At 33.7% G+C, this 13633-nt stretch overlaps 2 protein-coding genes across 6 annotated transcripts in view; both read right to left on the bottom strand.

Annotated features, from left to right (window-relative positions):
* The window catches only part of LOC132189054 (calcium-transporting ATPase 10, plasma membrane-type-like), a 52109-nt gene extending 39657 nt beyond the window's left edge, over positions 1-12452 (bottom strand). The window contains exons 1-4 of one of the 5 annotated variants that reach the window (XM_059603539.1): positions 12359-12452; positions 8994-9077; positions 3000-3121; positions 2495-2695 (exon numbers count right to left, since the gene is read on the bottom strand). In XM_059603539.1, the coding sequence (XP_059459522.1) occupies positions 2495-2653 (159 nt within the window). In that variant the 5' untranslated portion in view covers positions 2654-2695; positions 3000-3121; positions 8994-9077; positions 12359-12452. Of the gene's footprint in view, positions 1-2494; positions 2814-2999; positions 3122-3530; positions 3611-8993; positions 9078-12358 lie in introns of those variants that run through there. The other 4 variants (XM_059603538.1, XM_059603540.1, XM_059603537.1 and 1 more) reach the window with 4 other exon arrangements.
* On the bottom strand, positions 199-1904 carry LOC132191148 (uncharacterized). The gene is made up of 3 exons (XM_059606170.1): positions 1463-1904; positions 820-860; positions 199-304 (listed from the first exon to the last, which is right to left on the bottom strand). Exons 1-3 carry the CDS (start codon positions 1723-1725, stop codon positions 300-302), a joined length of 309 nt encoding a protein of 102 aa, XP_059462153.1. The 5' UTR covers positions 1726-1904; the 3' UTR covers positions 199-299.
* Positions 12453-13633: the final 1181 nt, after the last annotated feature.

Here is a 13633-nt window from a genome sequence, read left to right as displayed (position 1 = left end):
GGAGGAAGCCAAAGAAGATGAAAGGCAGCCAAGTGTTTCATTGAAGGGCGAGGTACCAATTGCATGTTCCAGCACTATTATCATGTGACTATCTTATATTTCATCATTCATCGTAAATTTCTGGCCCTTCTTCATCAACATCAATTCATATTCACCCCTCATTCATCGTAAATTTCTGGCCCTTCTTCATCAACATCAATTCATATTCACCCCCCTCATTTCCTTTTTTTTGCATAACACTTCATGTTTTTTCTGCTCTCACAAACCTTAATTATATTTCTTTATCTTCTCAAGGATCCCTAGCCTATTTATGAAATGAACATAAAAATTAGAGTATCTTTGCACACTGAAAATTTTTTTTGATAAGTACTCGCAAATAATTCATCAAGAAAAAAAATAAAAGAAAGAAAAGTACTAGACCTAACACTGAGACTTGATTTTAAATTGACTGCAACAGCCCGCAATTTATATTCCTAATGGTAAAAAATACAGCAGGGATTCTAAGCCTAATGCATTTCGCCATCAAACTGTAGCCATAATCTCTATCTCGTATGCCTAAACGACCACAAGAGGTTACATAACCAATTATAATTTAGCCAATATTAAACCCATATTATGATTTGCAGCAAGAATACAATCATCTATCATCTATCATCTACAAGTCCATCTGACATCATTGAAATGAATTTTTTTCTTCTTTCTTTTTATAATGTTGTATATATCACTGACAAATTATCCATAGTTTATCCACCAACAGGTAAACCCTCACCATTGGGGCAGAATCAAAGCCAATAAAGAATAGCATTAATTAATTCATACCATTAAAATTTTCTTTGACAAGTCTGAGAATTTCCATAGTGCTACAACGGAATTCCTACCATTAAACTTGAATGTATTGTCATAAAAATTTTACTACCATTAACATGCAAGGCGAGATACTATGTTCTCCTTTTTATTTTATTTTTATCCTTTTCTTTTTCTATAATGCTTTTTGTAGTTTGAACAACAAAACCGTAATTTAGATGATAGTTTGAACATTTTTCAAACATAATTGCCACTATCAAACAACCCTTCTATTTTTTGCAACGCCCAAGCAACCTTTCCTGACGATAAAAAATAAATAAATCTAGTTTGCCGCATGCACAATCGTTTGACCTGATAATAAATATCCAATTTTCTACTTTAGTTTTCTGACCAAATAATACTATCTCAATTTTTTTTGCCCAAAGAAGCACAATAAGAAACTATGTTAATGACAATGCGTGTGAATCAAAAAAATCCCCTCCTTACATTCTCATGTTTAAGTATGTGCTCTTTGTATATTCCGTAGGGGTTCTATTGTATATATTTTTTGCATTAGGGTTGCGCCCCTCTGCGCTTTTTTCAATAATATTCTCATTACTTATCAAAAAAAAAAAATGTTTAAGCCCGATGGTGTGAGAGTCGAGTGGGTTGACATTACGTCATGATGGTCCTCAGGTATCGACAGCGGGTCCATTCTAGTTGGGTGTTGGGGAAGCTCTTCAAGATGTCGTTTTTGGAGGTAGCAAGAAGTACATGTAGAACGGGTTGGTATGTTTCCTTGGTCTGAAGGAGTATTGTGGGTGTGTCCTTCGCCAGCACCAGCCTGAGCACCACAGCAGAAATTTCATTGGGCATCTTGGAGACTTGGTCTGTTCCTCTAGGATTTCTGCCATAGCTTGACCTTGGGGGTGAGCTATGCATTGGGGCAGAGGCTATTCTGTTCCCCCTCTCCCTGTGTCTCCGGCTTGGTTCTTGCACTATTCGCTCAGTTTTTTTGGTATTGTTTGGTCCTTGTGGCTTTCATGCTCTACATTCCTCGGTCGGTTGCTCAAGATTTTTGTGGTCCTGTTGGTATTTTGGGAGCACTAAGACCCCCTCCATCTTAGATAAACCTAAAGTTCCTCTATTGCTAGTATCACAAAAACACAAGCGAAATCTCTAACTAAAAAAAAAACAACAACAGCGACAACAAGAAGAAAACATCAAAGTCCACCTTTGCCAATTACGAAAAACAATATGGCTGTGTTTGGGGAAGGGCTGGACCCAAGGACACAAAGTCCCAAATTTTTTTCTCTTCTCAAAATTAATCCAAACATTTTTACTTTTTACATCACATTAATATTTTTTATTATTATTCAAATAAAAAAAATCCTACAAAACAAATTTTTTTCATTTTTTCATGCAAAACCTTCTTTAACCTTTTTTCTTTTTTCTTACATCAATCAAATCTACTACAGTATCGGCGTGCTCAATTTTTCAAGCCCCTTCCCAAACACAGCCTATATCGCTTACAGTTCATCCAGGCATCCCATTCCCAAAACAATAGTTGGGGGAAAAAAAAAACCAAAAGAGAATCAAGAACCCATCAAAGCACAAAACCCATAGGCAAAAACACAGCAACGAGCACTCAAATCTGAGAAAATCAAATTATATTAGAGAGAGAGAGAGAGAGAGAGCATGTAAGACGTACCCTCCACCGACGGAGACGCTCAATAGAGGCATTCTTAGTGCTGGTAATATCGAAAGGGCCCGATGAACTCTCATCGTCTTCGGCGGTGGAAGGTTGGCTTCCACCGGCCTCTAAATCGTTGTTGAGCCGGTGGTGTGGCGAGCTCTTCGAAAAGTTCATCACTGTCGCAGGAGAGATGGCACCGTCACACTCTAATTCTGTCTATTATCAACACAAATCAAATCCATAAACAAAATCCCCGTCTGCTCTCACACTCGTTTTTTCTTTCCAGATTTACAGTAACCCTAGAATACTCGAAGTTGAAATTCTAAGCCTAAGGTCAGGATTAAAAGTTAATTCAAAAAACAAAATAATTTACTAAAAAGCCCAATTCTCATTTAAGGTCCACCCAAACACAACGCTCGGGCTCGGCCTAATAGCCTAATATCTAGGGTACTGTTTGGCAGGATAAAATTGAACAATAAAACAAACAAAATAAAATAAAGAGAGAGTTGTGTAGTTTTACCAGAAATCAGAAAACCGTACGGGTTTACCAAACACAGCCTTTACTCTGGCCACCTGAACAATTTTTACCTTCCCCTGTCCTGTCGTCTTCCTCGTCTATATTTTTTTAAAGATACTCGAGAACTGAAAATTCATTGAAGAACAAAACCAAAAGGCATATTTGCATTAGGATAATATAATAATTATCAAAAGGAATAAATTCAAAAAAAAAAAGTATATTATTATATACTTGTAAGTCAAAAAACAAAAGATATTCTACGCTTTATTTATTTACTTTTCGAATATTTGTTAAAAAAAAAAAAAAAATCAATTTAGATGCCTTATCTTATTGAGTGCTTCACACGTATTTGGATTCGAACCGTGTGCCTTAATTGTCTTGGTCGGCCGGCAAGGTTCTCGTGAAATCTTATGTTTTTAATTGGTTTGCATGTTTTTCTCTTTTTCTAGTTTCTGGCTATTACTGTATTAGAACATAATCTTAGAAGTTGGAAGATAGAAGAAGATTACACAAAAGTTGATATACAGTACTTACGTCTGTTTCGGCTCGGATATCGCAGATCGAAGAACTCAAACAAAAACAAAAACTCTTGATTAAATAAGCATTAATTGAGATTATTTACTACTTTTCGTAGTTGGAAGGTACGTGAAGTGGGATGGATGGGTTGATAGCAGCAACTAGAAACTGACTTTTTGTGTTAATTGCTTTCTGACTTTAGTGTGAATCTTCTTACATCTTCTACGCCTTAATTTATGTTATAATTTACGAACATATCCTTTAAAAAGTAGTGAGGATATGATTGAGATATTGTGGAGGGTAGAGAGAGATCGTAAGTTGAAAGCATAAGAACTTTCTTTTATGTCGATCGACTTGTCATGGCATCGCTCAGCCGACGGCTAGTGGATGGAAATGGAATACTACAAAGTCATAAAGGATGGAAGACGTGTTATTGCAGCCGGCGAACTACTATTGGGAAGTGGATCTTTACGGTCCAAATGAATTAGAGATGAAATATGAACAAAAGTCGATAGATTCATTGGCTTTTTCCATCAAAGTAAATTTTCGTAATTAATTGTCACCGCTAAGTCATTGGCGAGGATGGACAGTGACCAAGAAATGAAAAAAAATAATAATAATGGGCCTAATGAAAAACCCATCACCTTGGATGGTAGGCGGCACTTGGCCCTAGACTTATATTGAATTAATGACCTCGAATTGAAATTTGAAGAGAGAGTGAGAGGCTGAGAGTGAGGTCGAATGGTGGCGCTGCAGCTGAGCGGGGGACGGCAATGTAAGGGGTGAAGCTAAGAGTGAGAGAGAGAATGAGTGACGAAGATCGAAGGGGACGCGAAAATGATAGGGTTGGAGAAAGTGATGCATTTAAACCTCATTTTTTTAATATATGTTCAGTAGGGTGGCAATTCGTATTTGCGTATCAAGTTCGAATCGTGTTGAGACAGATATATATATATATATATATAAAGCTATATAGGTTTACCTTAACCAGACCCATTTAATTAAACAGGTTAAACCCCTCAATCCTAACCCTATAATTTTGTATTTGGTTCGTGTCGGGTTTGCGAATCGTGTCAAAAATTGCTTGTCATTATGTCGAGTGTTTGGATTTAGGTCGTGTCAAAATATAGATATAAGATTATATAGGTTAACCATAAATCAATTCATGTAATTAAACGGGTCAAACTCTTCAGTGTTAACACTTTAATTTCATGTTAGGTTTATGTCGAGTTCGCAGATCGTGTCAAAATTTGGCAGCCCCAATGTTCCACCTACCTTGATTTTCTTCTACCGCCTAGCACCAATAGGTGGCAATTAGCCACTATGCTCGGCCATTATTAGGAATACTATATCTTTTACGATAAAATTATTTAAAACTAACATAGTAATCAATAATTGGTAAAATAACTAAGCAAAAAGATCTAGTTAATTTATTTCTCTTAATTATTTCACAAATTATGAATTATCACAATAATTTATAAATAACTTTGTAGTAAAAATTGTAGTATCACATAATTTTTTATCCAATATAGGCCACGTTGTACGCAAAGGGTATTTGGAAGACCATATATGAGATAGAGAATTGTAAAACCTTGAATTCAATCATATGAGGGCTGTAATTGAGTCGAGCCGAGTCGAGCTTTAGGATTTCAAGACTAGCGCATTTACAAAGATGCTTATTCGAGTCAAGTTTAAGTTTCGAGTCGAGCTATAAAATGTGTGTTCAAGATTGGCTCATTAAAAGCTCGAGCTCACTGAACTCACTGAGAATGCTATTCGAGTCGATCCAGGCTCAACTCGAGCTCGAACTAGGCTATTAAATTCTTTAATGTATGATTCGAGCAAAGTTCAAGACTGAATTTTAATACAACCTCTACACATTTATCTATAGTATAAATATATAACACTTAATTATATAAGACATATTATACAATATTAGATATAACTATAATCTATACGTAGCAAATTAACAATATATTATTATATATAACTAGATAATAGAACTATATAATATAGTATACTATAGCACAATTATAGTATATAATTATACTTCAAGAAAAATGAAGAAGCGAGAAAAATGAAGAAGCGAGTAATATATATATATATAACGAATCGGACAAACGAATTGGTCGAGCTTTAAATGAGCTAAGCTCGCGAGCCCCTATCTAGTTTTTTCGAGCGAACCAAGTATGTATCATTCACAAATCAAACGAGTTTCTACAGTAACAAGCGGGTTTGTCTAGTATCAAGCTTGAGTTCGAGTCGAACTAAACCGAGCGGATTATCAAACGTACTTTACTTAAATAAGGAAAGTTTTGGCATGTAGTAGCATAAGCTCGTTGTCAAGCTCGTTGTCAAGTTTGTGTAGATATAGCTTGAGTTCGGGTCGAGCTATAATATCCAACGACTGTTGAAACTAATGCAAAGCCAAAGCCTAAGCTCGTTGTCAAGCAATACGTGGAGAATTGAAGCAATAGGTGGATACTAATGATAATTCACTTAATTTTATATATATATAAAAAATAAAACATTAAAAAAAAAACTTAATATAAAACAAGGGGCCAGTCATAGTCACGATTTCATATTTTTCTATTTATAGACAATTGAACATAAATTTTCGATCTTAAAAACAACATAAACAATTTCTAAAGACAAAAAATATAAAAGTATTTGCAAACAATGAAGGAATAATATTTCTACTCGAGTATAAAAAATTAACTCAGAGTGTCCCTAGTAGACTCATCAAAATATATATATATATTTAGCTATTTTAGTGAGTCAAATCTCTAAAAACTACAAAAAAAACCCTCCCCATTAGCCTCAGCAGAATGGTAATTCTTGTTTGGTGACTTTGGTGAGTACTGTTCACTCACCAAAAGAATATTTAAAAATATAACTGTTAGGAAAAGATAAATTTTTAAAAATATAATCGCTAGAATAAGACAGTATCCAAAAATATGATCGTTAGGAAAAGACATACATTCAAAAATATAAATGTTAGAGAAATAGTAAAAATCTTTGAAAAATAATATTTAAATGGAATAGTGAAAATTGATAGTTAAATGGTGAGGTTATTGATGGTGCTTTAAAAATTTTGGTAGCCAAAATAAAAATGTGATTTTTAACTATTCTGGCTAGTAAAATTTGGTGAGTCTACTAGGAATGCTATCAACATTAATATTCTCAAGATTGAAATTTGTACATAAATAGCATAATATTGATGTAATGGTTTTGCTATATCTACGCGAAATGATGAATCCTATGATCCTAAGAGCACATTCTAGATGAGAAATAGGTTTTTGATGGAATAAGTTGTGTGATAACCATGTATTCTTGAATTTCAATATATTTTGTATATATAAAGAATATATTTTGTATTGGATGACAATAGTTGAAAAAATAATAATACAATATACTCAAATATGATGCTTTAATCCCAATTAAGGTTTAGTAGTAACACTTTAAGTTAATTATTAGATAGTTAATTTTGAGGGCATTACAAGTAGTAGGTGTATAAGCAAGCCGTTGTTAACCATCTAATAACCGTTAACCGTACAACCGGATAACCTCCCCGCCCTAAGCGGTTAGCGGTTTTAGGGGTAGATGGAGGTAGATGATGTTAATAACCGCTAACCACCTACTCTAATATATATTATATATATAAAATAATAATAATATACAAAACAATATTATTATTTTTTTTGTGTGTTTGATATAAGGTTTTCATTTTGAGTTAAATGAAATTGATCTTTATTCATATAATAATAATATTCTTGAGTTTTGTTACATTTTGAAGCCTTCTAATTATTTAAAAATGCTCAAAACCATCTAAAATAGACCCTAAAAATAAGCTTAAGGAAAGCCCAAAACACCAAAATAGCGCATTTCTAAAAAGTAGTTATAAGTTTCAATAACCGCTAACCGACAATTATTTTAAAATCACTAGCCACCTAAGGCAGAGCAGTTGCGATTGCAAAAAATTGACAATTGCCTAAAGTGGTTGTAGTTAGCAGTTAGAGGTAACAACTACTAACCGTAACCATGTGGTTAGCGGTTAGAAACACAGTAGGAAAATTTTTGGGACAAGGTTTAGTGTCATAGACAAGATCTGATGTGGTGTTTCAAAACAAGAACTAGTGATCATTGTTACTTCAAAAGATAGAGGTGAGGCAATGGGAGCTTGATGTGAAGATGAGGAATTTCTTAAACACCACACAAACATTAGAAGCAATGGTAAATTGGTTGGAGGCATCGGCAAACACCCAAGGAGGGGAAGCTAGAATGGGAAGAAGAATTGCTCCTTTAAGGAATTTAACGAGTATCCATTCCCTAAGTTTGGGGGGAATTTGAGCCCTAAGAGAGCACAAAGTTGTCTTATGGATGTAGAGAGTTGCTCAAAGCTATATGTTGCATAGAAGAGCAAACTAAAGTCAAGTACACCGCCTATAAGTTTTTCGGGGAAGTAAGGCGATGGTGGTGCACCAAAAAGGATTCACTAATTAAGAAGTTGGGGAGTAATGAGGCTATTATTTGGGCCAATTTAAAGGAGGAATCCTGTCAAAATATTCTAAGTCCAAAGAAGAAGGCGTTACCCCATGCAAGAGTTGCAAATGGGCAAGGGAGTAAGGGCTTGGAAAGGAATGGAGGCCTCAATGCTTTGAGTGTGGCAAGCTGCATTGAGGAAAATGCAGGTTGAGGATGAATAAGTGCTATTATGTGCCAAGATGGGCCACTTCATGTGAAACTGCAACCAATAGACCAATAGTAGCAATATTGGTCGTGTCGGATAGAAGCAACAAAAGACTAACCGCTAAAGTGCACATGCCCACTCTTTCCCCGCAAGGAGCATATGATAGGCGTGACTATCATAGTCACCCAAGTCGTGAAAGTTTTGATTTGTTGTGAGTTGTAAGATGGTACGACTATGAGTATGATCAGTTGGCATCCAATGCCGTTTTGTTAGGTACTCACATTGACTTAGTATTATGGACCTGTATTTGTAATGGTGATCGTGCAGCTACCCCTACCTTTTTTATTTTAAATTTTTAATCCCTTTTAGTTTTTTAATAGTAGGGCTTTACATCTGATTAGTTTTTTTTTTTTTCAAAATATACACGTGTACTCTAAAAAAATAAAAAAATAAAAATCTGAAATATTGTAAACCACACCGGAAAACACTTTTCACAAAAACAGTTTTTATCTTTACGTTACATCAAATTAAAACACATTTTCAAACAAAGAAAACCCCAAAATATACCCATGTATGTCGACAATCTGAAAACTTAATCAATGAGTCTTTTGAAAGAAAGACTTGATAATTAAAAGAAAAAAACAAATCTAGGAGGGAAATGCAGCATTAGAGAAAAACAAACTGAAAGGATAAAAGGAAATAGATAGAATATAGGAGGGAAATGCAGCAATATAATTAATATCCCCAATAAAACTCGATCTCCATAGAGCAAATTGAAGAGACGTACATACCAGCTAGGATGGTAGCGTAAATATGAGAAGCTGGCGCGAACTGATTATCTTGATCGCGCGCGGTAGAGAGACAATCACAAAAACCTGCGCACCACCAACAATGGAGATCTCATAAATATGATTAATAATAAACCATATAAATAATAAATAAGAACAAACATCCAATTAAAGACGAAACGTGCCGACTATGTCGACCTTTAAGAGCTGTACGCGGATGAATATGACGACTAGATGCTTCAAGAAGACAACCGTACGTTGCCGACTAGAAGAGAAATAACGATTGTCGACAGGAAAAAACAAAGTAATTACAGCGTTACTTTTTTTTTTTTTTTTAATCATTTAAAGATAGTAAGTAATGTACTGGCAAGATATCTGTAATATTGTGTCCATTCATGGGCAATTTTCTCAATCCTGACTATTTCTTAAATGAAAGTATATCCGAATTATTATTTTTAAAAAAAAATAAATAAATAATTTAATGTGAAAGGAAGACTAGAAATGCTCCAATACCTGCGTAGTTGCAGGCGGCAGGAAGTCTTAATTTGGGCAGCACTGTTATTACGCACGATGTACCGACATGCCATTATCGGCAAGTTCAAGTTTAAAGGGTTTTGATGTTTCCAAATACGATGGAAACGAGACCTCTTTATAGAATTAGTACGGAAAAACTTTTACTTTCACTTTACTTTTTTTTTATTTGATTCTTTTTTATAACCTTCAAGAAAAGGAAAGAATATATAGTCCCCAACTTAGCTCGATCAGCACAAATTTCATGCAAATTAGTTTGAGTAATGCTATAAGTCTTTTTAGAGTCATCCCAAATGTGATGTGACTTTTAAAATTATTATTGAATTTGGGATGTGATTTATTGACTTTTGATCTACTGATGATTTTAAAAGTCACATCACATTTGAGATGACTCTAGGAAGACTTCTAACATTACTCAATTAACTCATTAGTTTATAAGAAATTTTTACAAATATGCTTTTAAAAAAGTAACATTGTTCTTTAAATAAGGCCCCAAATAGCAATTAGTATAATTAAGTTTTCTTCTATTTAAAAAAAAAAAAAAAAAAACGTTGAAGGCCTCAATTATATATAGTAAAGAGGTTAGTTAATATTCTTTTATTATGGCCCTAATTATGGTAAAAAAAAAAAAACATAGTTACAAAGAATTGAATCCCAAGAATTTAAAAAAGAGAAATAGAAAGTTACCCCTAAAATAGTAACTAAACTGGTAATTTTTTCCAAATTTAAATCCAACATGTTAGCTATGTTACCTCGTTAAAACAAATTAAATCTTACATAAAAATAATTGTACGCACCTCAACACTTCAAACTAAATGTCTTGCAACAAAGGTATTAATTGAATTCTACTTGTCTTTTTTTTTTTGACATGTCCACACAAAAGGGGGAGGGAGATTCGAATTAGTGACCTTCGCTTCATTAGGCGTGGTCTCAGCCAATTGAACTGTCTCTTGAGGACAAGTCTACTTGTCGTTTGAAAAAAGTTAAAGAACAAAAAGCAAGAAGTAGAACAAGTCTTAATGAAAACAATATATATACATATATATATAAACTAAAAAATTAAAGTAATATTTATATATAAAAAAGTTTCACTTAAATTAGTGACTAGCTATTGCATTCTTGTTAAACATTACAATAAAAGGTTGCCTTAATCTCACTTATCCTTGTGGATGAGAGTGGCCTTTGCTTGCCTTGAGGGATTTACTTTGTTGCTGTTCCTTCAAAACTCAAAAGTACTCAATGACAATCAACGTTTACGTGAACATGAAGCTACCATTTCGATCCCTTCTCTGGCATGCCAACCTTTAATTATTTTTTCTTCCTAGTCGTTTCCGGCACGCCAACCTTTAATTATTTTTTCTTCCTTGTCTTTTCCTTTTTTGACTTTTTTTACTAGTCCTCCTTTTCCTTCTTTGTAAGTAAAGTAAATTGTGCTTTGATTTAGTTATGAAATTAAATTGCTTTAATGCACATCAAAAGCTGAGTTTTAGAGTCAATGTTTCAGATAATTAAATAATGGGCTACTCGAGGTCTTTCGACACGTATAAGGTTACTCACATGCCATTCATCTGTAAAGAAAGACACTTGCATGCACGCAAGCTTGCCACCAAGGCAATATTCTTCATATGGGGGATCATTAATTTCTTCAATAAAAGGATGAATTGCTGTTTACTTTATCCTAGATCCAAGTTTATGTTCCAGTTTTAGATTAAAAAAAAAATGTAAGGTTTTATGTTGTTGGCAAATCCAACGTGAAAACTTGTTATGTTGTAAATCTAACATCTAGGGTTAAACTAAGTTGGTTTTCAAGAGAGGGTCAAAAGCTCGGTTCAAAGTGGAGGACATGATAAGTAGTTAGCGATTCTGATCAAAGGCCGAATGCGTTTGAACAAAATTATCAAGACACTTTAAGAATCAAGTTCCCAAATACTGTAATCTTTAGCCGTTTGAACGGAAGACTTCTCGACTTCAAATTCCAAGCTCCCGAGAGGCTCGATCACACCAGATTCAAATGCAAGTTGAATACATTGTTTCACAAAAGGGTCACCGAAAGCTAGCTATGATCACAATCACATTTGAATTCAGTTCAAATGCGATGGTCACTAAGCCAAACCTGAAAAGCTCGATTGTAACAATGTTTGAACTCCGTTCAAACACCGCATGCGATAAGCAGGGAAACCTTTGTTGTCGTTCGAACACGACTTACCTAAGTTTTCTCAATGGCTTAAATATAACCCTCATAAGCCATGATTCTCATAAACCTTGAGACTATTGTTCTTGGAAACGAACTTTACCTTCATATATGCCGTAATTCTCTTAACCTCTCATTAGTTAACAAGTTTTCTGATTTTACTTTCTCAGATTATATATTATGTCAATATATGACCATACGTAATACCTATCAATTTTTTATAATTACTCAGAACAACAGTAAACAATATCTAGCAGCTAGCCAGAACACCAATTAAACCAACAATACAAACAAATCAACCAACATTACACCCAAGTTTTCCAGCAGCAGCAGCAGCAACTTGCTGCCCCAACAATACCTATCAATTTCATACTTGTGAAATACAAACTGGTAACATTAATCATCTTATCATCGATCACTAGGCGTATACTATTAATTTCTTCAATAGTTTGGGCACAATGATTATAAAAAAGCTCTGTTTCATTAACACCAAAAAGCTAGCTTATGAGTTTTCTGATAATATAAATTAAGTGAATAACTTGCTTAATCCCAAGATCAATGGACACCCTTCATGTATATATCTAACACAAGCGAAAGAAATACCAAAAACTGTAACATAAAACTGCAATTATTAATTCAGACCGACCTTTTTGCAGAGTCAAAACGAAGTCGTCGAAGCGAAGTTCTTCTTTCTTTTCGATTTCCTTCTGAGAGTTTTGAGCAGCAGAGAGTCAGCAAAGCATGAATGAGGGGGAGTCCCACGAGAAAGATCGCAGAAATGTCGCACAGTCCAAACCATCTAATAAATAAATATTAAAAAGCATTTTCTTTTTCTTTTTCTTTTTCTTTTTGGTAAGTCTTCGAAAAACATTAAGGAAGAAAAAACGCTTTAGTAGTCAACGCTTGCCGCGATGCATTTGTTTTACCCGCCATTTTATGCATCAATTCTGGCACCGAAAATAAAACCTCATTTGAAATTTATAGTATTTATTTTATGGTCCGAATTTAAAATTGGTATCATGCATGTTACTTAATTACTTCAATTAATTAATTTTTTTTTTTTTTTTAAGAAAAGTCGAATTTAACCCTTAAGTTTTCATGTGATTTTAATTTAATAATTCAGTTTTCAATTTCAACAATTGGATCCTAAGTTAATAGTATGTCTCATGTCAGCCCAATAAATTAATACAATATGTATGGCTCTCATTTGACACGTTTTTTAACCACCATAAGTGTCATGTAGCATTAATTGATTGATTTGATATGGCATATTGTTAATTAATAATTGGACGGTAGATTGATAGAGATACCTATGTGAAAGTAAAGAAAAATTTGAGGATCTAATTATCAAAATAAAAAAATCTAAAGACTAAGGGCATGTATGAGTGTGCATTTGAGGAGCCTGAAAGTGCGTTTAACACTCAAAAAGTCAATTTGAAGAAAAAAAAGTACTCGTTTGGTAAAAATAATTGAAAGCATTTTTAAGAGTAAAAAAAACCTAAAAATAGGCAAAACACACTTTTGGTAAAAGCTTAAAAATGAAATTTTTGCCAAAAAAAATGATTTTTAACTTAAAAGCTCTATTTCTCAAATGCAATTCTAAACATGCTCCTAATCTTCTAGCCTTCCAACTTATAAGGTGATTTTTTTCTTCTTCCATTTTTATCTTTGAGCAAATATATATATACAAAAACAAAGAAATAAAGCAAATATTAGGAAAAAAAAAAAAAAAAAGGTAAAAGAAAACGAAAAATTTAACATGATTAGGCGTTTAATCTTTTAATGAAGAAACTTCACTCACTTTAAAGCTAAGCAAGTTACTGATATGATATTGAAAGATTAAACTTCACTCACTTTAAAGCTAGCCATAAATAAAGCACTCACCAATAGAAAGCTCTTTTAAAGCTTTGGTGTCTAGATC

Source organism: Corylus avellana, chromosome ca8, assembly GCF_901000735.1.
Source record: "Corylus avellana chromosome ca8, CavTom2PMs-1.0".
NCBI classification, from domain to species: domain Eukaryota; kingdom Viridiplantae; phylum Streptophyta; class Magnoliopsida; order Fagales; family Betulaceae; genus Corylus; species Corylus avellana.
This window is presented reverse-complemented; position numbering and strand designations above follow the sequence as displayed.

What these genes read in the sequence shown, in the direction of transcription:
- LOC132191148 (XM_059606170.1), bottom strand. Translation starts at nt 1,725, where the DNA reads ATGCATAGCTCACCCCCAAGGTCAAGCTATGGCAGAAATCCTAGAGGA. An exon ending in TACCTGAGGACCATCATGAC is followed by an intron (nt 861 to 1,462) that starts GTAATGTCAACC and finishes ATTCCGTTGTAG; the next exon opens with CACTATGGAAATTCTCAGAC.